The sequence below is a fragment of the Caloenas nicobarica genome, chromosome 3 (assembly GCF_036013445.1).
Source record: "Caloenas nicobarica isolate bCalNic1 chromosome 3, bCalNic1.hap1, whole genome shotgun sequence".
Classification (NCBI taxonomy): domain Eukaryota; kingdom Metazoa; phylum Chordata; class Aves; order Columbiformes; family Columbidae; genus Caloenas; species Caloenas nicobarica.
Window position 1 is genome coordinate 23,612,263 of NC_088247.1, and position 23,266 is coordinate 23,635,528.

Consider the following 23,266-nt stretch of genomic DNA (forward strand, 5'->3'; position numbering starts at 1 on the left):
TTTTCTTTTTACCTTAACAACATCACCCTCATGCAGCTGAAAGCTCCTGGCTCTAAGATGAATCCCTTTTCCAGCCTCCGTTTCAATTTTATAGATACATTCATGGTTGTTGTCATAATTAGATGGAAAATTTGGAGACAGCAATGTTCCTTCATTTCCAGAGACAGTTGCTCCACATTCAGCTAAAGAAAACAGATGCATTAAAAAAAAAAAAAAAAAAAAAGTGAATTATCCATTTCAAGAAAACATGGGTTATTTCAGTAATATTTAGACTCTGTGAAAACTCTAATGTGCTATCTAGGAAAAGTATGTTTCTGTCCGATTTAATCTGTACGACAAACTCCTAGAAACCCTACCAAAGTTGCTATCTCCTGAATTTCGCTTGGTGTGTTTATTATGTACACTTAGTGCTTTTTTTTTTCTCTCTCTACCTCAAATTTATCCCTTGGTCCTTCAATCAGACTAACCTATAATGCAGGTTAGCTGTATTCCATAAAAATTGGATGTTTTGTTGAAAAATATTTATTGTGGTAACATTTCAAATAAATGTAACATTGATTTCACCTACTTCCCTGTTCAGCTTTACAAATAAGTACTAGAAAAAGCAGACAATGAGCTGCTGAGATAAAAGAATCTGGCAAAAAATCAAGAGCATTCAAATATTTTTTTTCTCCACCAGGAATAAAAGTAAAAAACTAAAAAGAAACCAACATTTATTGATATCATTCAGAACCAAGCAGACAGCTCCCTTCTTTTCCAGGTAAAGAGTAGGTGAGTTTTTTTCACAGCTATCTGTAGTAAGAACTTAGTGACACTTTCAGTAGACATTTTCCTCATTGCTCCCCAGTAAAGAAAATAATAAAGTATAGAAAGAGTGGTATTTTCCAGCCTACAGTCTCATCAAATTATTCCAAATGTGCTTAATAAAGTTCAGCACATAAATGAAAATATCTAAAGACATAGCAAATAGTATTAGTGTATTGTTCAAAAAAATATTCAAAATGCTTAAAAATAGCCTAAAAACACCTTCTAAAACCTACAGTAACAATAACATATTGATATTACTCTACATTTTTTTTAGGGTGGATAAGATTGATATTTATAGCTCATTGTTCAGTCTAAAGATAAAATGCATTGTATTAAATATGGATTTTGATATAAACACAATTCAGATCTCTTTCAGAGCTTGGCAAAAACCTGATATAGCTATTTAAATATTGATAATAACAAATTGACATGTAATTGTCAATCAACAGATTTTTTTTAAGAAGGTGTGGTAGGTTTAAAAAAACCCTGTATTTTTCTATAAATGTTAAATAGACTTTAAGGTTCATAGGATGTATGTTTGTATAGTTTATCAAGTATATATATATAAAGAATCATTTTGAAAATATAGTCTAAAGATAGACCATAAAGATGTATAAGCAAATAATTCACTTAAACATATTCATGGAGAAATGTATACTTTATATTTACAAAGAAACAATCTAAAAAACTTTATTTACATTTCTGCAGCCTTGACCAACAACATCAAATTTATGTGCTTCTTGCATTTGAAAAGCCTGAAATTGGTGAAATTTTCTGTATATTAGGCTTCCTCCCTTCAATATAATTGAAGAACAAAAGGGAGGTAAAAAGAGAAGGAGAGGAAGGCAGGGAGGGGTGGAAGGAAGGCAGAAAGGAAGGAAAGAAAAATGAAAGATGGGAAGAAAGGAAGGGGGAATGAGATAGTCACAGTCTTGTTTGGAGTCTTATTTCTAGTCTACATTTGGGTTCTCCTTAGGCAAAGTGAGAAAGGAAATCACCAATAAGCTGGCTCAGAATCTTTGATTTTGCATTTAAGTTTAGAGTTCATTTACTATTTTAAATTACAGTTTTATTTCTCCACTCCCTTAGCTTTCTTAAGCCCTAAGCTGCATTATATTTGGTAGGCACAAGAGTGTTGGGGAAGAAGAACCCCTGCTGTTGAACTTCAGAGAGCAAAACCTATCCTTTGTTGGTGAGTGTGGGATGCACCAGTTTAAAGTCACTTTACTTTGTTTAAATGTTTCAAAGAACTGACAAATGAACTAGATTTTTATTTTGGTACTGCTTTGGTAAGGGATCTGTGAAATATGTGATACATATGGTTACATATACATATCTGTATATATTTGTGGTGTGTGCATGTTCATATGTAGCTGTTTTTGTCTTTGATTTTTAGGAAGCAGGTGGAACTACCTGAGTTTATAAAATGCAGTTCAAAGCATAGCCAAAATTAATGTTTAGACCCATACTATCTGATGTCTTCTTATGTTTATCACACCAGTACTCTACACATGCCTTCTGAAAACAAGTGTTTGCCCAAGTAAATATCTATGCAAAAATATCTATGTTGCCTTAGGCTGTGTTGCTATCTTACTATCTACCTCCTTCAAATAACTGGAAAATATAGAAGTAGAATGCTGAAGAGAAGAAAATAATAAAACATTATGGAAGCAAAGGTTTTTTTCTTACATAGTGTTCATACAGAATTCTACTGCTTGTTTCAGTGACTGACTGTAAACCACTAAGACATACATTGTAATAGAAAAATGAGCTTTTCCTAATCTAGAACTGGCCAAATTTCCTGTTCTGATAAGTCTATGTTCCAAAGTTCAAAACCATAGCAATTTAAATCTGTGAATAAAAGTACTGGCATATAAGACCAGGATAATGAGGGTTCCAAACTAAAGTTAATATAATATTACTACCCTTCTAAAGTATACTATGTTCTGCAAGAAGAAGACATGTTTTCTGCCATGAACAATTAGTTATTTACTAAAATTCAATTACAGTTCAAAATTCTTTGAACTCAAGTTGGCACTCATACACCTCAAACCCATCCTATATAGCAATATTCTCTTTTCAGTGCATACTACCCCTTCTCAAATATCTTGCAAATATTTGGCAGCTCTATAGTTTCATCAGGCCCTATCATTCCCTTCGTTATCATGACAAAGTCTTGCTCATGCCCTCTGATCGGTCAAGTTTCTTAGCTCATCTCACGTCAGTCAGTAAATCACTGACATAGCCCCCAGAAATAGGTCTCCATAGGAAAGTAAGCCCTTCTTCATCACCTTCCCTCCCTCAATAGGAAAGCTATATGAAAGAAGTCACAATTCAGTTTGGCGTTCACTTGCCGCTTTTCATTAATGTTTGAAAATCAAGTTAAGGTCATTTTTAATTAGCTCTTCCAATTTCTTAGCCTGGAGATTTAGGTGACTTTTTCAGAGAAATGTTGCCCCCAATCATGGAAAGATCCCTTTCTTTCCAGACCATTGGAGCTTTTGGAGATGCAGTGTCCTAATACCTGAAATCTTTCTCATTTGTGTTCAATGTCTAGGTATACAAAAGACTTTATGCCCTGAGGACTTCAGCTAAGTATTTTTCTAACCATTTCTGCACACTGCAATCTAGAATTGCATGAGCTCCCTACATATAATGAAGGATTAGAAACTCAAAAGACCAGCCATGAACAGCAATACTGAGTCTGGTCTTGTCAGAAGGAATAGTTTATACAGTCAAGGACATCTCTCCCCTTCAAGGCCCTATGATTTTACTCAGCAGTATAGGAAATACCACAGAATCACAGAATATTAGGAATTGGAAGGGAGCTCAAAAGATCATCTAGTCCAATCCCCCTGCTGGAGCAGGAACACCTAGATGAGGATGCACAGGAAGGCGTCCAGGCCGGTTTCGAATGTCTCCAGAGAAGGAGACTCCACAACCTCCCTGGGCAGCCTGTTCCAGTGCTCTATTACCCTCACCGTGAAGAAGTTTCTTCTCAAATTTAAGTGGAACCTCTTCTGTTCCAGCTTAAACCCATTACCCCTTGTCCTATCATTGGTTGTCACCAAGAAGAGCCTGGCTCCATCCAAGCCTTAGCTTTCCTAATTGCCTCCCTACATCCTCTGACAACAGCCTTATATTCTTCCCAAGTGGCCAGCCCCTCCTTCCATGATCTGTAAACTCTCCTCTTCCACTTGAGCTTACGCAGCCTTTCCCTGTTTAACCACGCAGGTCTCCTGGCTCCCTTCCTTGACTTCCGACATGTCGGGATGCTCTGATCTTGAGCTTGGTAGAAGTAGTCCCTGAATGTTAACCAACTATCTTGGGCCCCTTTACCTTCGAGCAGCCTTGCCCATGGGATTTCCCCCAGCAATTGTTTGAAAAGGCCAAAGTCGGCCCTGCTGAAGTCCAGGGTTGCAATTCTGCTTGCCATTCTGCTCCTGCCACACAAGATCCTGAACTCCACTATTTCATGGTCGCTGCAGCCAAGGCAGCCCTCCACCTTTACTGATTCAACCAAACCCTCCTTGTTAGTGAGGACGAGATCCAGCAGTGCTACTCTCCTAGTCAACTCCTCCACCATTTGCATCAGGAAGTTATCGTCAATGCACTGGAGGAACCTCCTGGACTGAGGCTGGCTGGCTGAGTAGTCCTTCCAGCAAACATCAGGGAAGTTAAAATCCCCCATAACAACCAGAGCCTGTGACTGTGAGGCCTCTCTCAGCTGCCCGTAGAAGGCCTCATCAACTTCCTCACCCTGATCTGGTGGCCTGTAATAGACACCCACACCAGTATCACCCCTGCCAGCCTGCCCCTTAATTCTCACCCATAGACTCTCAACTCGCTCCTCATCCGTGCCTGGACAGTACTCAGTACCTTGTAGTTGCTCTCTCACATAAAGAGCAACTCCACCACCACGCTTGGCTGGCCTGTCTTTCCTGAAAAGGACATAGCCATCCATGACCACATTCCAGTCATGTGAGCTGTCCCACCATGTCTCTGTGATCGCCACCAGATCATAATCTCCTGACCGAACACAGGTTTCTAACTCCTCATGGTATTTTTCTTTAAAAAATATCTACAATAGCTGATAATGCTGCTGCTGCTTTTTTAATACAGTAATTAACACATGCAGCCAGAATGTATGTGTGACATGTAAATTCAATTCATTTTGCCTCTGGGGATTTAAACATGCATCTCCTATGATTTCTGCTATACACAAAGGGATTAGAAAATCAGTTAGTCATAAACAGAGCAAATGTTGGCTAATCACTTTAGCATAATGGGTAGGGCATTACATAGGGGAAGAGGAACACTTCTTCAAGGAAATTCATACATTAAACAGTTGGGAAATAAAATTCTGAAATAACCCATGAATCAACATTCACTGTTACTATGTGAGTACCAAACTACTGGAGTGGAAAAATATACTTAAGTTCACTTCCATTTTCATTGCTTCCAGTTGATCTTTAATTATTTATGCAAAATGAAACAACAGCCTTTAGTCACATTGGCAAGATCATTCTGCTAAGAGGCATCAGATATAACTTAAAATTATTTTACAGAAACAAAGGAAATGAAGACACATCTCTTATGTTCTTGATGAAAGATCAAGCCATGAAATTTTGTGTAAGGAAGTGATACGGCTCAACCATCTATGGTAACTAAAAAATAAAAAACTGCCAATCACCCTTCAAAGATCTCATGCAACATTCCACATGTGCTTTTTGAGTAACTACTGATTTTAGTACCTCAAGTTAAGCAGACAAATCTTATCATATGATCCTGAATACAGTCACACTCAAAGTTGCAATTAGTGGCTCAACATCCAAGTGAAGACCAGTGACAAGTGGCTTTCCTTAAGTGTCAGTATTGGGACTGGCACTGTTTAACATCTTTATCAGTGGCACGGACAGTGGGATTGAGTGCACCCTCAGCAAGTTTGCCAAAGACACCAAGCTGTGTGGTGGTCAACATGCTGGACAGAAGGGATGCCATCCAGAGGGACTTTGACAGGCTTGAGAGATGGGTCTGTGTGAACCTTGTGAAGCTCAACAAGGTCAAGTGCAAGGTCCTGCACATGGGTCAGGGCAATCTCAAGCACAAATAAAGGCTGGGCAGAGAATGGATTGAGAGCAGCCCTGAGGAGAACGACTTGAGGCTGTTGGTTGATGAGAAGCTCAATATGACCTGACAATGCATGCTTGCAGCCCAGAAAGCTGCATGAAAAAAAATGTGACCAGCAGGTTGAAGGAGGTGATTCTCCCTCTCTACTCAGCTCTCATGAGACCCCACCTGGAGTACTGTGTTCAGCTCTGGGACCCCCAACATAAGAAGAACCTGTTGGAGCAAGTCTACAGAAGGTCCATGAAAATTATCAGAGAGCTGGAGCTCCTCTCCTCTGAAGACAGGCTGAGAGAATTGGAGTTGTTCAGAATGGAGAAGAGAAGGAAGGGTCTTGGGACTACTCCTACATTTATACAGTCCTAAAATTACATTCGGCCTTTTGAAGGCAACTGCGAGGCTGACGTGGCCCCTGGTGAAAATGAGTTTGACACCTCTGAACTACATGATCTTTAAGGTCCCTTCCAACCCAAATGATTCTATAATTCTTTAAAAGAGCTCTTTAGCTCTTGGCTACAGAGGAATTCCTTTTACTCTTTCATACTACTACTCTACTTCAATGCCTTCCAGATTCCTTCTGAGTTCCAGAGATCTGCCCTCATCCTGGGAGAATTATTTGCCTCGCCAGCCCAGAGGGATGAAAGAGAAATATTTCTCATGCCTTCAGCATGAGAAAAAATCTTGTATCTGCTTGTATTTTCATTTATTAGCTATAATTCACTGAAGATTAACCACATGCACCCTTCCTCAGATAAGAAACAACTATATCAGTATTAGTATCTACAAGCCTTCGAATTATGCAAACATTGATACATACAGAATTTGCCATGAGAAATAATCTTTACTGATCTTAAAGTAATTACTGTTGATATTCTGTCTCCATACATTGATTCACAACCTTGTCTTGGAAAAATCAGTGTGAATTTAGGTGAACAGGTATACTATAATGTACCCACTGAACACACTCTATGTAAATAGTATTTTCAGAACTAGCTCATCTAGCTGTAGCTTTTAAAGAAAAGGAATATATTTCATAATGCTTTTTGTCAGATTATGTTATGTGCTTACACAAGTATAATAGTATTAATATAGGTACAATTTAAGAACTTAAAATCTGCATATGATAAAATGCTTAAAAATTGCTGTACAAAGATGTAGCACTGAAATATGCATTATGATGTAAAACAGATCCTTTCTTTATTTTGCTCTCTTACTTTTCCTTTGTTTCTGTAGCAATTTATTTGATTTTTCAAGATGCAAAATAAATTGATTCAAAATTTCCAAGGTTTTTACTATCAATATAGTGGCACCTAAATCCACTCTTTACATTAAACAGAAAAGATCCAGTTGTCACTTTATCATAATATTTATCCAAAATTGCTCAGGTATTTTAAATATATTTTATGTCAAAAACTAAAATATGGATAATCCAAGAGAGTTTTCATCAGAGAATATGTACAAAAGTCTGTTTTGAGCAAAAATAGACAAATAAAGAAAACTAGTAGGGAATTTTATCACATGAAAGTGAAAGTCTGATAATTCATTAGATGTCATAAGAAACGACAAAAAGCTTCCATTCTTGAGGGCAGGAGAGACTTCTCTCTCCTCTAGGAAGGACACAGAGAGATTGTTGCAACTCATACACAATTATTTTGAGTCTGAGGGAGAAAGAACAAAAGGCATATTGCAGAAGTAATGTGAAATAGCGCCTACTGTGTTTTGACGAGATCTATAAAATTAAGAGGTTGTTTTCATGTTAAAAGGGTCTGATTAATTGGAATTAGACTATAAATAAAAAAGTCGGAATAATTAAAATGAAGCTTTATTGAGACTATAAAAGAATTAGATTCTAAGCACTGCAATAGTACTGAACACTCACATGTTAAGAATGTTCTAGCTAATCTAGTTCCCTAATTTGAAGAACTACAGAAAAAACATTCAGACATGAAAAAAGAACAACAAATATGGATTTTTAGCTCCTTTATAAAACATTAGATTTTAATCATCTGTAACTTAAGAACAGGGGCTACCTTTCTGATGTCCTCAGTGAATAGCTGTGCATCCTTAGCTGAGGATGAGGAGCAAGGGGTGACCTTCTTTAAGAATACAGCCTTATCACAGAATCACAGAATCACAGAATGTTAGGGATTGGAAGGGACCTCAAAAGATCATCTAGTCCAATCCCCCTGCCAGAGCAGGAACACCCAGGTGAGGTTACACAGGAAGGCGTCCAGGCCATTTTTGAATGTCTCCAGAGAAGGAGAATTCCACAACCTCCCTGGGCAGCCTGTTCCAGTGTTCCATCACCCTCACTGAGAAGAAGTTTCTCTCAAATTTAAGTGGAACCTCTTGTGTTCCAGCTTGAACCCATTACCCCTTGTCTTACTATTGGTTGTCACCGAGAAGAGCCTGGCTCCATCCTCGTGACACCCACCCTTTATATATTTATAAACATTGATGAGGTCACCCCTCAGTCTCCTCTTCTCCAAGCTAAAGAGACCCAGCTCCCTCAGCCTTTCCTCATAAGGGAGATGCTCCACTCCCTTAATCATCTTTGTGGCCCTGCGCTGGACTCTCTCCAGCAGTTCCTTGTCCTTCTTGAACTGAGGGGCCCAGAACTGGACACAATATTCCAGATGAGGTCTCACCAGGGCAGAGTAGAGAGGAAGGAGAACCTCTCTCGACCTACTAACCACCCCCCTTCTAATACGCCCCAGGATGCCATTGGCCTTCTTGGCCACAAGGGCGCAGTGCTGGCTCATGGTCATCCTGCTGTCCACCAGGACCCCCAGGTCCCTTTCCCCTACACTGCTCTCTAATAGGTCATTCCCCAACCTATACTGGAACCTGGGGTTTTTCCTGCCCAGATGCAAGACTCTACACTTGCCCTTGTTATATTTAATTAAATTTTTCCCCGCCCAACTCTCTAGCCTGTCCAGATCTCGCTGGATGGCAGCACAGCCCTCTGGCGTGTCAGCCACTCCTCCCAGCTTGGTGTCATCAGCAAACTTGCTGATAGTACACTCAATTCCCTCATCCAAGTCATTGATGAATATATTGAACAGTATTGGTCCCAGAACTGACCCTTGAGGCACTCCACTAGATACAGGCCTCCAACCAGACTCCGCCCCATTGACCACGACTCTCTGGCTTCTTTCCTTCAGCCAGTTTGCAGTCCACCTCACTACCCGATCATCCAGTCCACACTTCCTCAGTTTTGCCGTGAGGATACTGTGGGAGACGGTGTCAAATGCTTTACTGAAGTCAAGGTAGACCACATCCACTGTTCTGCCATCGTCAATCCACCTCGTTATGTCCTCATAAAAGGCTATGAGGTTGGTCAAACACGACTTCCCCTTCATGAAGCCATGTTGATTGCTCCTAATGACCCTCTTATCCTTGATATGTCTTAAGATGGCACCAAGGATAAGGTGCTCCATCACTTTCCCAGGGATGGAGGTGAGGCTGACCAGTCTATAGTTGCCCGGGTCCTCCTTCTTGCCCTTTTTGAAGACCGGAGTGACATTTGCTTTCCTCCAGTCCTCAGGCACCTCTCCCGTTTCCCAAGACTTGGCAAAGATGATGGAGAGTGGTCCAGCAATGACTTCAGCCAGCTCCCTCAGCACCCGCGGGTGCATCCCATCTGGACCCATGGATTTATGGATGTCCAGCATGCTTAACTGGTCCCTAACCCAATCCTCATCAACCAAGGCAAACTCCTCCATTGCCCTGCCTTCCTCTGAGGCCTCAGGGGTACGGGGATCCTCAGGACAGCCTCCGGCAGAGTAGTCAAAGAAGACATTCAGTAGCTCTGCCTTCTCTGTATCTTCTGTCACCACGGCACCCACCCCATTCATCAGTGGGCCTACATTGCCTCTGGTGTTAGTTTTATCTGCCATGTATTTGAAGAAGCTCTTTCTGTTGTCCTTGACCCCTCTTGCCAGGTTTTAACTCTAAGGAGGCCGTAGCTTTCCTAGTTGCCTCCCTACATCCTCTAACAACAGCCTTATATTCTTCCCAAGTGGCCAGCCCCTCTTTCCATGATTTGTAAACTCTCCTCTTCCACTTGAGCTTATACAGGAGTTCCCTGTTTAACCACGCAGGTCTCCTGGCTCCTTTCCTTGACTTCCTGCGCCTTGGGATGCACTGATCTTGAGCTTGGTAGAAGCAGTCCCTGAATGTTAACCAACTATCTTGGGCCCAACTATGTTGTATGCAGCAAGATTTTGTTGTAACTGAGTTGTAATGCATAGTAATTTACTGTAGCTAATTTAAATAAAAATGTGCTCATAGTGCTACGGGTGTTTTTGCTTTTGTGTGTAAATGAAGAATAAATTCCATAAAATCTCAGCTCCCAAACTTTTTCTATATAGTTTGGCTGTCAGTGCTTAAAAAAAGTTAATATCATCACATCTAAATGGCTTGCAACATAGCTTAAACTAGCACGTACTAAACAAAATTTGTTCTGTAAATATCAGCTGCTTATATGGTTCCAATTCAGGTCCTTCACTTCTCAAATCTGCCAGACCACAGCAGTCAAAAGACAAGATCCCTTAAACTCAGGTTCTTTAAAAAGAAAAAAAAACTAAAGTCTATATGGTACTTGTTCTACATTTCAAAAGGTATAAAGCAGATAAAAGCAGATTAATCTAACTCTTTACTACAGTTTTTGAATCTTGTCTTCTTTTTAAAGTTATTTTTATTTATTTATTGTAAAATGAAAATCATGCACCTTAGAATTCAAAATGTTTACTACTTATGTCCACATATAAAAGGTTTTAGTGGAGGAACTGTTTGCTTTATTTTCATATCGGTTTCTGAGTTGTCTTTTATAACCTTGCTGAGGACTGCAGCAGACTGGAAAATGCTACCTTATCAAACTGTTCTTTTATTCTCTTGCAGTGGGAGCAATCTGCCTGGAACAGATACTTAACCCCATTCTTTGTTCTTTTGCTTAATAAAGTCACTTAAATTCTATTTACATAAGTAACTTTTCTTCTTCTTCTTTCATTGTCTCACTTGAAATTGGATAAAAGGAAACTGCAGAGGGTAGATCTTTTGAAGATCATCAAACACTTCTTGAATATGAACACAAACTCTATAAAACAAACAAAATTCAGGGATTCTTGAAATACTTTGAAATACGGTACATGTAAAAATGTAGTGATAACTTTGTTTAATGGAAAAGTTTGCTTTATTATTTTTCTTCTATACATCTTGCTAAAAGGTTTGACAGGATTTTAAGCAGATCTCCAAAGCAGAGATCAAATAAAAGTAATACATCGTCAGTTTAAAGGCTTCTCTGCCACAAAGCACTCTACTGAGTGCAGGATACCTTTGTTGTATTTACAAAATTGTGCAGCAGTTCATAAAAAAATGAGAAGCAGCTGAGCTCAGACAGTTGATATTGTTACCCAGTAGCACAGTCATACAACATTAAAACAAGAACAAAGGGGATCATGGATAAAGCACAGCATCATGTTAACCGGAATGCTGCATCAAGCCAGGGTGCACATGTTGTTTGTCCAGCACCTCTGTAGCACAGTACCTTAACATGTGTTATGCTCACAGTCCTGTGTCTCCAATTCTGTGGCCAGAACTCAATCTATGAGCCTGTAGCCTTTCATCTACCAGGCTGCCAGGCTGCTGTGGCAGTGCCTTCACTCTGGTACCACAAGCCATCTTGTTCTCAGCTGGCACCGCTAAATTCCGAACCACTGTTATGCCAGAATTCTCCTAAGAAGTGACTGCCATTGATTTTTAAATCGTACTGTTCTCACCACACTTGTCACTCTTTTGCCTTGTAGTTTTTAGCTTATAACTCTACACTAACATCACACTTTTCCAAACCTGGTGGCTTTTAGTCTATAACTTCATATTGGAATACAGCCTAGTAGATAAGGGGCAGATAACAATTATTTAAAAACACAATAAATATTACACAATAATATACATGCACAAAACTTAACTACTATTTAATCTGCAACACCTACACATGCTCCAATCACTGCTAACAGTTATCATAAGCTACCAATGAGGAGCTTGAGAAGGTCTTCATGAAAAATATAACTGTACTAAGGAGAAAGCAGGAAGACGTTGCCTTTTTTTTTCATCACCATGTTTGTCACCACTATCTTTACTGGAGAGATATTTGTCTGAGAACTCTCTCCTACCTCTTCCCAGCTGGTGCCTGAGCAATGGCATTCCCTTTTTAATCTCTCTCTTCTTCCCTTTTTTTCCACTCTCTCTTCTTCCCTTTTTCCCTCCTCATTTGCTTCTCTAAGATAGATTTGAAGTCAAGGTAGGTCATCAAGCTATGGACTGCATTAATAAAGCATGTATTTACAAGCTTCTCTCAACATTCTTTAAGCAACACTCGTACAGTGGTGGTGAGGTTAGAAGACCTCATTGAAAAGCCTACTGAAATGCCTCACTGAAAACAGACCTCTTATTCTGTATTTTTTTTCACCATTTCATTGCCAAAAATAATGCAGAAGGAAAGGAAGGACTACACAGCAGGCAAAGCCTTTTTTCAGGTTTGCTTAATTAGTTTTCAATCTATGTACCTTTGACATAAGATACACCTCAGGTTCTCAAAACAAATCCTATGATGTTAATTGGTCTCAGGGGATTATTGGCAGAATCCAAGATGAGGGCATTTTTCTTTTTTTTTTTTTTAAGATTTTTTTCTACTCTTTCTCGTATCATCTGATAATGACCTGTGAAGATAACACCCCTACATTATTTGCCTTATCAAGAAAAAATATTTAGCATATACAATCTCAAAATGTAGAAAGAAGCCAAAAGGGTGACCTGAAGCAATTGCTATTCTTTCTGAATACAGGTAATTAAAATTTCATACCAGGTCTCAGATTAAGATGATTAAGGTCTCATACAAATCACTCCTCTACTTCATCTTGAAAACAGTTAGAATGCCCACTACGCACCAGCTGAAATGTGTCAGTGTTTCCTGATTATTAAAGTTTCAGTTTTGAAATAGAGAAAACTCAAACCTGTAATTACTCTATTGCACTATATTTTGAAGATTCATATACAGTAGGACTCAAACACTAACTCGAACAAATATTTAATTTTGTCAAACATTGACAGAAAAATAAGGGGACAGAAAAACAGATTTAAAAAAATGCTTTCAACTGTATTTCTAAAAATGCAATGTTGTAAGATAAAGAAATAGGAATTATAGAAAATCTAGTAAATAACTTTATTAAATATGTTTTATGAAATAGAAAACAACCAAAGGATCTAACAATTTAAATGTGGCAGCATTTAAATATAGAGTTCCAAAATACAGTGGATCCTGGACACTGCATGAAAATTCAGAGATATGAATACTGATGGTGTATAAGATTTCTTTCTCATGAGCAGCTCTTAAATGAGAGCTCTCTCTGCCTAAACAGTAGTTAAAAATGAATAGCAATTTTGAGACTTAGTCTGACTTCTCAAAGGTGAACTCGAATTCCAATTTTCTGCTACAGAGAATTTAAAAACAATGAATGCCAGATCTCAATGGTCTCAGGAATCTCCAGTGCTATTCAGGCTAACAGTATTTCCAGTTATGTTTCAGTTTTGATGGAAATTAACTCAATGCTACAACATGACAGAGTCTATTAATTATAATTGATGATTTTGCAATGAATACTAACAAAACTATTAAAAAGAAACAGCTTATTAAAGTGTCAGCAATTTATTGTAGCACCCTATCATTAATTATTCATGTAGTATTTATTATAACAACCAAATATGATAAATTATTGTGATATTAATGTGAATATCAGTGAACAATACCTCGATGAAGACTTTATTTAAATACTGTATCTATGCACCATTAAAAATCAAGCGACATGTAAAATTTAATAAAGGAGCAACACCATTTAAATATGAAGCAAAAACATTAAGTAGGTGTTTCTTTTCAGCTTTATCCTTTAATTTTTTCACAGCTTGCATTAGGAACAGTCCATGTAGTTGAAATGAATAATGGAGGACAGGAAAGTAATGCAGGTTAAGAAACCAACGAACCAAAAAAAAAACCACACAGCACTTAAAACCATGTTTTTGTATTAGTGTGTTATGCTTGAACTCTATGCAATGCTTATGGTGAAAGGCTAGTTTGAACTGAAGTTATTGTGCAGTGTACAGTGTACAAATAATATTTCATGGTATATCCTAGGTAAAATTTTTCACAATTTCTTAATGAGATAGTGATCAGGGAAAACCCAGACAAGTAGACAGAAGCAGTATGCAAATCAGGTAATAGAATGAAAATCTAAATTAAGATAATCTCAGAAAGGAGAGTTCAAGAACGAATTCAAACTTTCCTTCCCATTATCATGTGGGATATGAATGCCTAAATCCTGGAAGAGGTGATGAATGTGTTTAGTTACATGTCCTCGTGAACAGGGAAAAGTAACCATCTCTAATAACATGCGTAGCTCTTCAGCCTTAATGCTGAGTAGAGAGGCGTGGTAAAGGCCATTCACATTAGCCAAGATATTAAGGAGTTAAAAGAAAATTATTAGTAAATACGATGAAATATTTACTTTCATTTTGTCATATAATCTTACTACTGCTTCATTTTTTTCATTAATATTACAGACAGAATATGATGGAATAAATTGAATTTATTATTTTGTACCTAAACTTTTCATATAGCAGAGCCATATCTTCTGTGATCTAATAAATATACATATAAGGTATTGTACCCTCAGAAATTAACAAATCCAGCAGGGTAAACTAGCAATTTCTCAAATATCTTTTGAAATAGAAGGTACCTATACTTAGGCACTGTATCTTGCAATTCACTATAAAGGTCTCTCCGCTCAGGTTTCTACCCATTGCCTTTGATAATCAGTGAACAGCACATCTTTGGCAAGTAGGAAGGGAAGAATGAAATGTCTCCCCTCTTTCAGAATTTCATCAGCTCATGACAGTGCACCATAAAGGAATACCAAAATTAAAAGGTTCATTCCTCACCTGTTAGAGGATCTTTGCAAATGATAAAGTGATATTTCAAAAAGTAATTAGGAGATGATTTAGATGTATATCAAATGCATGCATTTGATGCTTTTGCACATACTGCCACTAGTATCCAAAAAAATTAAGGAGAGCAGCATCTAACTTTTCTAAGTACTGACAACTGCTTTTGGAACAGGCTGCCCAGGGAAGTGGTTCGGTCACCATCCCTGGAGGTAATTAAAAGATGTGTACATGTGGCACTTAGGGACATTGTTTAGTGGCAGGCTTGGCAGTGTTGGCAGTTGTACTCAAGGATCTTAAAGGTCTTTTCCAACCTAAATGATTCTATGATTCTATGTCAAAGCCATGCCAGTGTGCAGAAGGGAATATGAAATGCATGTGGCCAGGAACAGCATTCTGCAGTGCTGCATGACAACAAAACCTTTGGAATACAGCAGTAAGCTGGAAGAATGTATACAGTGTGGGGAGGGGGAGCATCTTCTGGATTCAAGATCTTCTTCTGGATTCAAGATCTATTTTTTGTGTTGATTGTGTTGGTTCATTGAATTGTTACATGAAATTACTTATAGGAATATTTCTTCTCTTAAACTATGAATCTTCCAGTTCTATTTTTTTAACTGTAGCACAACCCCAATACAGAGTTGTAGAAAGCTCCTGACTAATTTGACTTAAAGCAAACTGAAAGGTAAGAAACGTATGATTAAAAGAATAGTCCTGGTTTGGCAGATGAGTTCTAGAAAATTTGCCTTAATAACAGATTTCCCAGACAAATTGTGTGGTTCCTCTTCAAAAGGCTAGTGAAGACAACAAGATAGCAGCTGAAGGTAGCCTCCTCTAGGTGGACATTAGCCTCAGAATCAGGGACTTCAACAGACTAAGGTGTTGTTTCACCTCATTTCTGGACTCCAGTATTCATCAAGCTTCTGAGATTCATCGTTTTGGGGATGCACACAAGTGCATGACTGCCTGGGAGCTGTACTCTCAGATCTGTACTCTAGGTGGACTAACTCACTAGAAGCTGGGCTTTGTCCTCAGGAAAAAGTAGTCAACTGCGAAACGTAAATGAAACTGTAATAGAATTATGTAATTATAAGTGGAGAAAAAAGAGCTATTGCTTGAAGGAAAAAGTGAGAAGGGTATGTGTCTACACTCTTGGGCAATTCTGTTCACACAGCCATGAAATAAGTTTAAATGTATAAATGCATTTGCAACTATGTAAAAGTGACATCATGGGAATAAATTATATATGAGGAAGTATTGTCAATAACCCACCATAACCACAATTAGTAATCAAACACTTTTTTTTTTTTTTAAATACAATTTTCTGGAAAATACTGGTACAATAATTGACACAATTACAATAAAACAACAAATAGCGTAGGATGAGATGCCAATGAATGAAGAGGAAAGAAATTGTTTTCTCTTTTCAAATCTCAAACAGATAAAAGATAATCAGGAGAAGCTTGTCTGTACTCCAGTAGCTTGTTTTTTACCCCCACACAAGCACAACAACAAACACAAGCCCAGTAAGTTTAAATAATAATTAAATTATTCAGAAGTAAATTTGGGAAATTAGACCTACAACACATAGAAAACATGTCAATTACAGTAATGTGCCAGATGATAATGTTAACAACCTTGCAGGTGACAAGCTGTTTCAGAATAGTAAAAAACCAGATGCTTATATCAGTACTCTCAAATCTAAAGATATGGGTTATTTTAGTGTCATTTCTTTTTCAAGACACAGTGCATGTTTATTTTCCAGGTACCCCTGTGCCAGGATTTCTAGGATGGTATTTTCACCTTGGCATTAGCTGTGCATTGCAGAAAATGGCAAAGCAGCAGAGTGTTTCTCTCAGTTCCCCTTAATCTTACATTCTTCTCAGTTACAGTAAATTTTGAAGAGTGAAAGAGGACACTGTGAACGTACATTTACAGTTATATAAAGGTAGCCAGCCATTTTTTTTCTTCAGAAGACTGTCTATGTCCTTTATACTGCAGGTAACTGCAGAAAAAGCCTTAGTGTAGGATACTGACTGGAGTGAGTCACTAGTTAAGACTGCAGGACAACTCTTCCAAGTGTAATCATGGTTACTAGAAAGACAGGAAACAGTATTCTTGTGTGAAAAGAGACTGAAGTGTCTCATCTGCAGATCTCAACTACTAGCACATTTGACAGGAAAGTCAATATTGTTATTTGAGTGCTTTTGAGGAAGTTTTTTGTGATAGGTTCACTTTCCCCCACCATGAAAGCCCCAGAAACTTCTAGACTGATGCACCTCTGTGGTCATGTACATACCCATTGGTCAACAGATATGGCCCCTGACCGATGAAATGCCTTGGTTGAGACAAGTTCTTAGGCCACTACCATAAATTACCACAAGCTCTGATTGAACTGGGGTATAAATGCAGCCTGACAGAGATGGAATTGGTCTTCCTTGGAGCTGGGTTTGCAGTTGAAGAATCTCCTCCTTACATCCAGGATGTCGTCTAAGGAAATTTCCTTGAGGATTAAGAAACCTTGCTGTATTGGTGAGTGATCATACCTGGGTTACCCTTGACAGTCCTCATTTTTGTGAGTAGATGCACATTTCAAATCATCTTTCCAAAGTTCTGGGGATCCCCTGAGTATGAATCGACTGTGTAGTATTTGAACTCCCAACTGGTATTTGAATCTGTGTTTTATAATATTGTCAGAGTTCTCAATGATTTTGGATAAACCCTGTTTCTAGTTTGTTCTCCGCTAAACTTTTCTGGTTAGATTGAAGTCTGTTTTGAGCTTGTCACCTGAATAAATTGATTTTGGGGCTGCTTCTGCAACACTCTTACAGGAAAGGAGATTTCTTTATGGATGACCCCACTACCTTTCTTTTAAAAGAAAAGGAGTGATGACCCAAAGGGAAACTATAGGTATAGTCTTCAAAACTCTGTGATGAGCTGAAATAATACTGCATAACCACTTGATGTGCATGGCTGAGATAAACATTAAAATCATTCTAATTGAAAAGACATAGAGTGAAGGGTTGACACATGGAAATAAGATTTACAAGGACACTTGTTTATGAACATGTATCTGATTATGAACATTAACTGATTTTGCAGATAGACTCGGTGGTGTCTTTTTGCTGTGAAAAGGAAGGTGCTTACTGAAGAACAAGGGATGATGCCTTATTCTGAGAGCCTAACAACTTCCAGACAGTCAGGTAAAGATCTTTGAAATTCAGGGGAAGACCATCTACCTGCACTGCATGGAGGTGCATGGAGGCCAGTGAAAATGATGATAATGGAGTCTCTATGGGACTCAAATCTTAGACTAAAAATGCCAGGGTTATGATGTTAGGCTAACCAGATCTTCCAAGCTCTCCTTTTGCCTTACCTGGAAAACAACTCTTTAAAGGAGAAGAAATAGTGGAAAGACACAAATAGTTCTCTGACCAGGAAAACTTCAGAACACGTTGGAGGTGAACCCTGGGGGAAGGACTTCAAATTATTTAATTGGATGAAGGATGGAAACCCTGCTGGTTTGTTGTTTTTTTTCACGAGCAGATGAAACTCTGTACTATTTCTGTGACACAAATCAGTATGTGCTTGTGTGAATGTTTAGTTTATAAATTAAATAAAAATATAAAAATAAATTAAATTTGAAGGACTTTCATCTTGAATCTGATGAAAATAATCATGAAAGTATATATTACCACGTGTTCTAGAATGAACAAAAAATCCTTATTGATATATAACAGTTGGCATGTATGTATCATCTAGATGAGTTTTGTAAATGTAGGAACGATACTGAGGAAGAAACAATCAAGAGACTATTGAACTCAGTAATGTACTTATGAATTTGTGCCACTGAGTTGAGACTAGATTTAACTTCTGAATGTATACTCTAAAGCCAGCAGATTTCAGGTCAAGTAGTTTCTTTTCAGTCTTTCAAGAAAGTAGCCTTTGTGTGAACTCCTCTTCAAGGTAAGAGGATATCTTCACCCCAAAGGTCTTAGGTGCCATGGCAACAAGAAATGGGACCTCTGTAAACATTCTTGGTGCTAAAAGCCATATGAAAGCAGCTTGAACTGAAGGGCACTGGGTGAGCCTTTTCCCTTCAGTTTCCCTCAGCTTCTTAGCAGAGTTTCTTTCTTTGTTTTTGTCTTAGTCGTGTTATAGATATCTTTAATCTGCTGCATTGTTAGAGACAAAATTTTCTTCATAGACTGAGTTAAAAGAGTTATTTAGCTATATTGTTTTAGGTCAGTGCCATTTGTCTGTTCGAAATTTATTAAAGGCTTTCTTTATCAATTATGAAGTAGTCTTATACATGGATTTAACAACAGGTGTCTTAGAATCATTCTATATATTTATTCAAAACTGAACATAAAAAGAACAAAAAAGGAAATGTTGAGCTCTCAGTAAATAAATTTCTTTTCTAGATGAATTACAAACTTATCATGTATACATATGATTGGATATGAACTCTAAATTATACTTGGGAGAATATGCAGGCATATCTGTGCCTGGCAGAGTAAGTGATTACACTAGTCCTATAAATTCATGGCTAATGGTTGGTGCTTCATTAAGCTAATTACTGAATACTTTGGTAATCTTTGTAACTTTGCAATATGTCAATATGCAATATGGGAATAACTAAGTGAGCATTTTCAAGATATCAGGTATGAATCTCTTATTACTGTACATTTTGTAGGAAAGGCTTTCTAAAAGATAAAAACACTAAAACAAAACAAAAGAAACAAACAAAAAAAAATCTGTACCTTCAACCCATAATCCAGGAATCTTTGTCTAGAAATCTAGAAATCACTCATAAAGCATATCATCTTTCCATGTATACTATAGACAGTATCAATTAATATTTCAGAGATTAGATTATCTCAGAATAGAAAAATAAAAGCACACAGGAATGTAGCAGAAATGGGAATTCAAAGGGTCCAATGCAACATAAATGCAGGTATCCAAAGGTGGTATATGGTGGATTACAGAAGGAATTTTGCTCTGGAACTGGCCTCTTGGTTACAAGGTTTCATACATGTGCTAACAAGGTGTATGACAAAGGAGCAATAAAATTGTTGAGGTGAGGCAATAGGAACAAACAGGCCAACTGGGACACTTTCATCAATTACTGACTAGAAATAAACAAATAAAAAAATAAATACATGGAAGTAATCCCTCTATTTAGGCATCTAAATGGTGCACAAAGACTGATTCATCTCACTGTAAAATAGATACCTAAATCTAGGATTTCTACTGACTTTATTTACTTCACTAACTAGAGCTCAAAATTCTTGCTCTTGTATACGCAACAATACCACACACAGTCAAAAGTAGGTGTTTGGATCTGAATCTGAATCCCATCCACTATAAAATACCTGCTGACTGAGAACCCCTACTCACAACCTGTAGTACTGGAAGCAGTTAAATTCCAGGTACATGACAGCTAGAGATGGACACACAACTCCCCTCTGGGGAGTTAGATAATCAATTTGTAACTTCTCACTTTAGTAATACTTTGTGTCTTCTAGTAATTTGTCATAATATCCAGTCATCTTACAATCTTACAGTCTTTTAGGACTGTGTTTGGTGTTTTGAGGAGGGTTTTTTTTTTTTTTTGAGACTATCATTATTTAAATATACAAGTATTTTTCCCTTTCTACATTTCGTCTATGTTTTTTAAGATGTCAGGTATAGAATCATTGTACTTTGATATGACTTCACAGAAATTAAAAACATTCACAGATATTTTTATTAGGTGGAAACACTTTTCTTTCTAAAAGATCTACTTTTCTTCTGTCAGTCCTCAAAATATATCAGTGATTTTCTTAGAAGATACTAATATACTATAAGACTATAATACTATTTTTATTCATGACATGTTTTTTCCTATAAACTATATAGGTACTAAATACATTAATATGTTGTCTGTATTAGAACCAGCTAGTTAAGGAATTCTTTTAATGGGCAAGAGTTAAGCTACATGCAGTAGCAAGAGTTTTTATTTTCAGTTTTAATTGCACATGGATATAGCCTAGTGACACATTGATAAAGCTGATGGTTAACACATTATTTATTGAGAACTGTAATAATGCACAATGAAAAGCCATCTTTTCTTCAAGAACAGAGAAATAAGGTGCTAATTTTCATTCACACACATGGATAGCTATTGAATAGCTGAACACTCAAAATTAGGGAAAAGAAACTGCTAGTTTCAAAGTGAGTATGTGAATATTATTCTAGTGAAATCTGCACGCTTTAAATCAATATGGACTGAAGGAGTTAGGTCTCTTCTCCCTGGAGAAGAGAAGGCTCGGGGAGGCCTCATCACGGTATTCCTTTACTGAAGAGTACAAAGAGGATGAAGTCTCCCTCTTCATAAGGAGCAACATGGAGAAGACAAGAGGCAACAGGTACAAATTGCTCTCAATATAAGAAAGAGTTTTTATACAGTGAGAACAATCAGATACTGGAACAAACCTCCCAGGGTTGTGGTGGAGTCCTCATTGCTTTAGCTTTCAAGATGCAATTAGAGAGGGTGCCAGATAATCTGATCTAGGTTCTCTTTCCCAGAAAAGGTTGCACTAGCTGATCTTTCTAAGTCACTTCCAACCTGGGCCGTTCTATGATTTGTGATTCTATGATGCAGGATGGTGTGCACTTGGTTAGTCAACATTCACAGACAGTGTTAAGAAGCTAGTGATACTTCTAAGACAAATCAAGCTGAAAGTGGCCTAGGACTTAACTCTAGAATTTCAAAATTTATGGCAAACCACACATAATATTGACTTCTATTTCATGTTAGTTTCTTTCATCATGGGTTAAATAAGCCCAGGTTTTTAAAACAAAATTAGAAATAACGTATTTTTTCCATAAAAAAAACTATATATGTGTAACTTACATGTATATACAATGTAGGTGATATGACTTTTTTCAGATATAGAGATACAGCCTTTTAAAACAAACAAAAGAAACAAGCTGAAGCTATGTTTCTCCCTTAATGAAATAAAATCTTATATGAAACAAGAACCCTCTTAAGGAAATCCATTTAGAGGTGTGTGGAACAATTTGACATTTCAATAGCATTATGTCAATAGTACCTGATCAGATTCATGTCACATGGTGGTGATAATACCATCTCACAAATCAAATACAGGAACAGTACAAATTTCATAAAATCCAGTCCCATAGCTTTTCACAGAAAAGAACGGTTCACTCAGTTCAAGCTTATAGTTACTGATTTTTAACAACAGCACATTAATTTTAAAAATTACAGTTTATAATGCTATAATATAGTTTACAGTCTGAAAACTAAAAGCAACCAACCAACCAACACAAACAAAACAAGCCCAACAGGCTAGGGTTACAAGAATAAATACACAATATGAAAAAAACACCCTTAGAACCAGACGGGGGCTCTAACAAAGGCTATTTTCCCTTAAAAGCTCTAAACATTGTTTCTTTACCCTGAAAGACACAGTACGAATCTTAATTATGGCAAACATACTGTTCAATAAGTAGATTTACATTTTCTCTCACATTTTGATCTTAGTTTCTACCCTAATTCTAACTATTCTAATTCTTTCTTATTTTTGTTCTCTAAGTAAAATAAACATGCATTAATTATATCTTGCTCTGTCTTTAAAGTTTGTACAGCTTGGGGATCAATCCTTTCAACCCAAGCACTTTGTTCTCTGCCTAGTATTCTGACACATGCCATGTGTTATCAACGATTTGATGAATGAAATGAAAGCATATGACCACCTACCCACACACCTTGGCAGAGGTGCACTCCATACACGCCGACCACCTCCCAGGCAGGTAAGTTTATTAGCACCTTCCAGGCGATATCCAGGGAAACAAGAAAAGATCAAGGAATCTCCAACACCAAAATGAAAACCAATTCTCCTACTGAAGGCAGGAACACCAGGATCATCACATGGCTCCAGATCATATTCTGTAGACAATAAAACATAATATATAAATAAATGGGGCAAGCTGTCTACATGGGAAAAAAAAAAAAAAGCTTACCAAATTAGTTGCATTGTGTCAGTATGGAACTCTTGGAAAACACATATTTCAGAGTTGTGTTCTCCGCTAAAACCCAGTACTGTTTCTGTATGTCTATTATGGCTATATATACAGTAATTATGTATCTATTGTGTCCCACCCACACTACATTTATTTTCATAGTTTCAAGGGCTGTAATCAGCTTGTAGTGTAAGTGGTTTGCTATAATTTTGTTTAATTACATCCTCTGCATATAATTCTTAGTTAATTTCATCTGAACTCCCAAACACTTCTGATAACTGATAAGAAAAGCCATTTTCTAAAGCAGTTA

General features: G+C 37.4%; 1 protein-coding gene across 1 annotated transcript in view; it reads right to left on the reverse strand.

Annotated features, from left to right (window-relative positions):
- The window catches only part of CSMD1 (CUB and Sushi multiple domains 1), a 1,102,582-nt gene that overhangs the window by 234,557 nt on the left and 844,759 nt on the right, over positions 1-23,266 (reverse strand). The window contains 2 exon segments of the mRNA XM_065633007.1: positions 13-182; positions 22,694-22,882. Of these exon segments, the coding sequence (XP_065489079.1) occupies positions 13-182; positions 22,694-22,882 (359 nt within the window).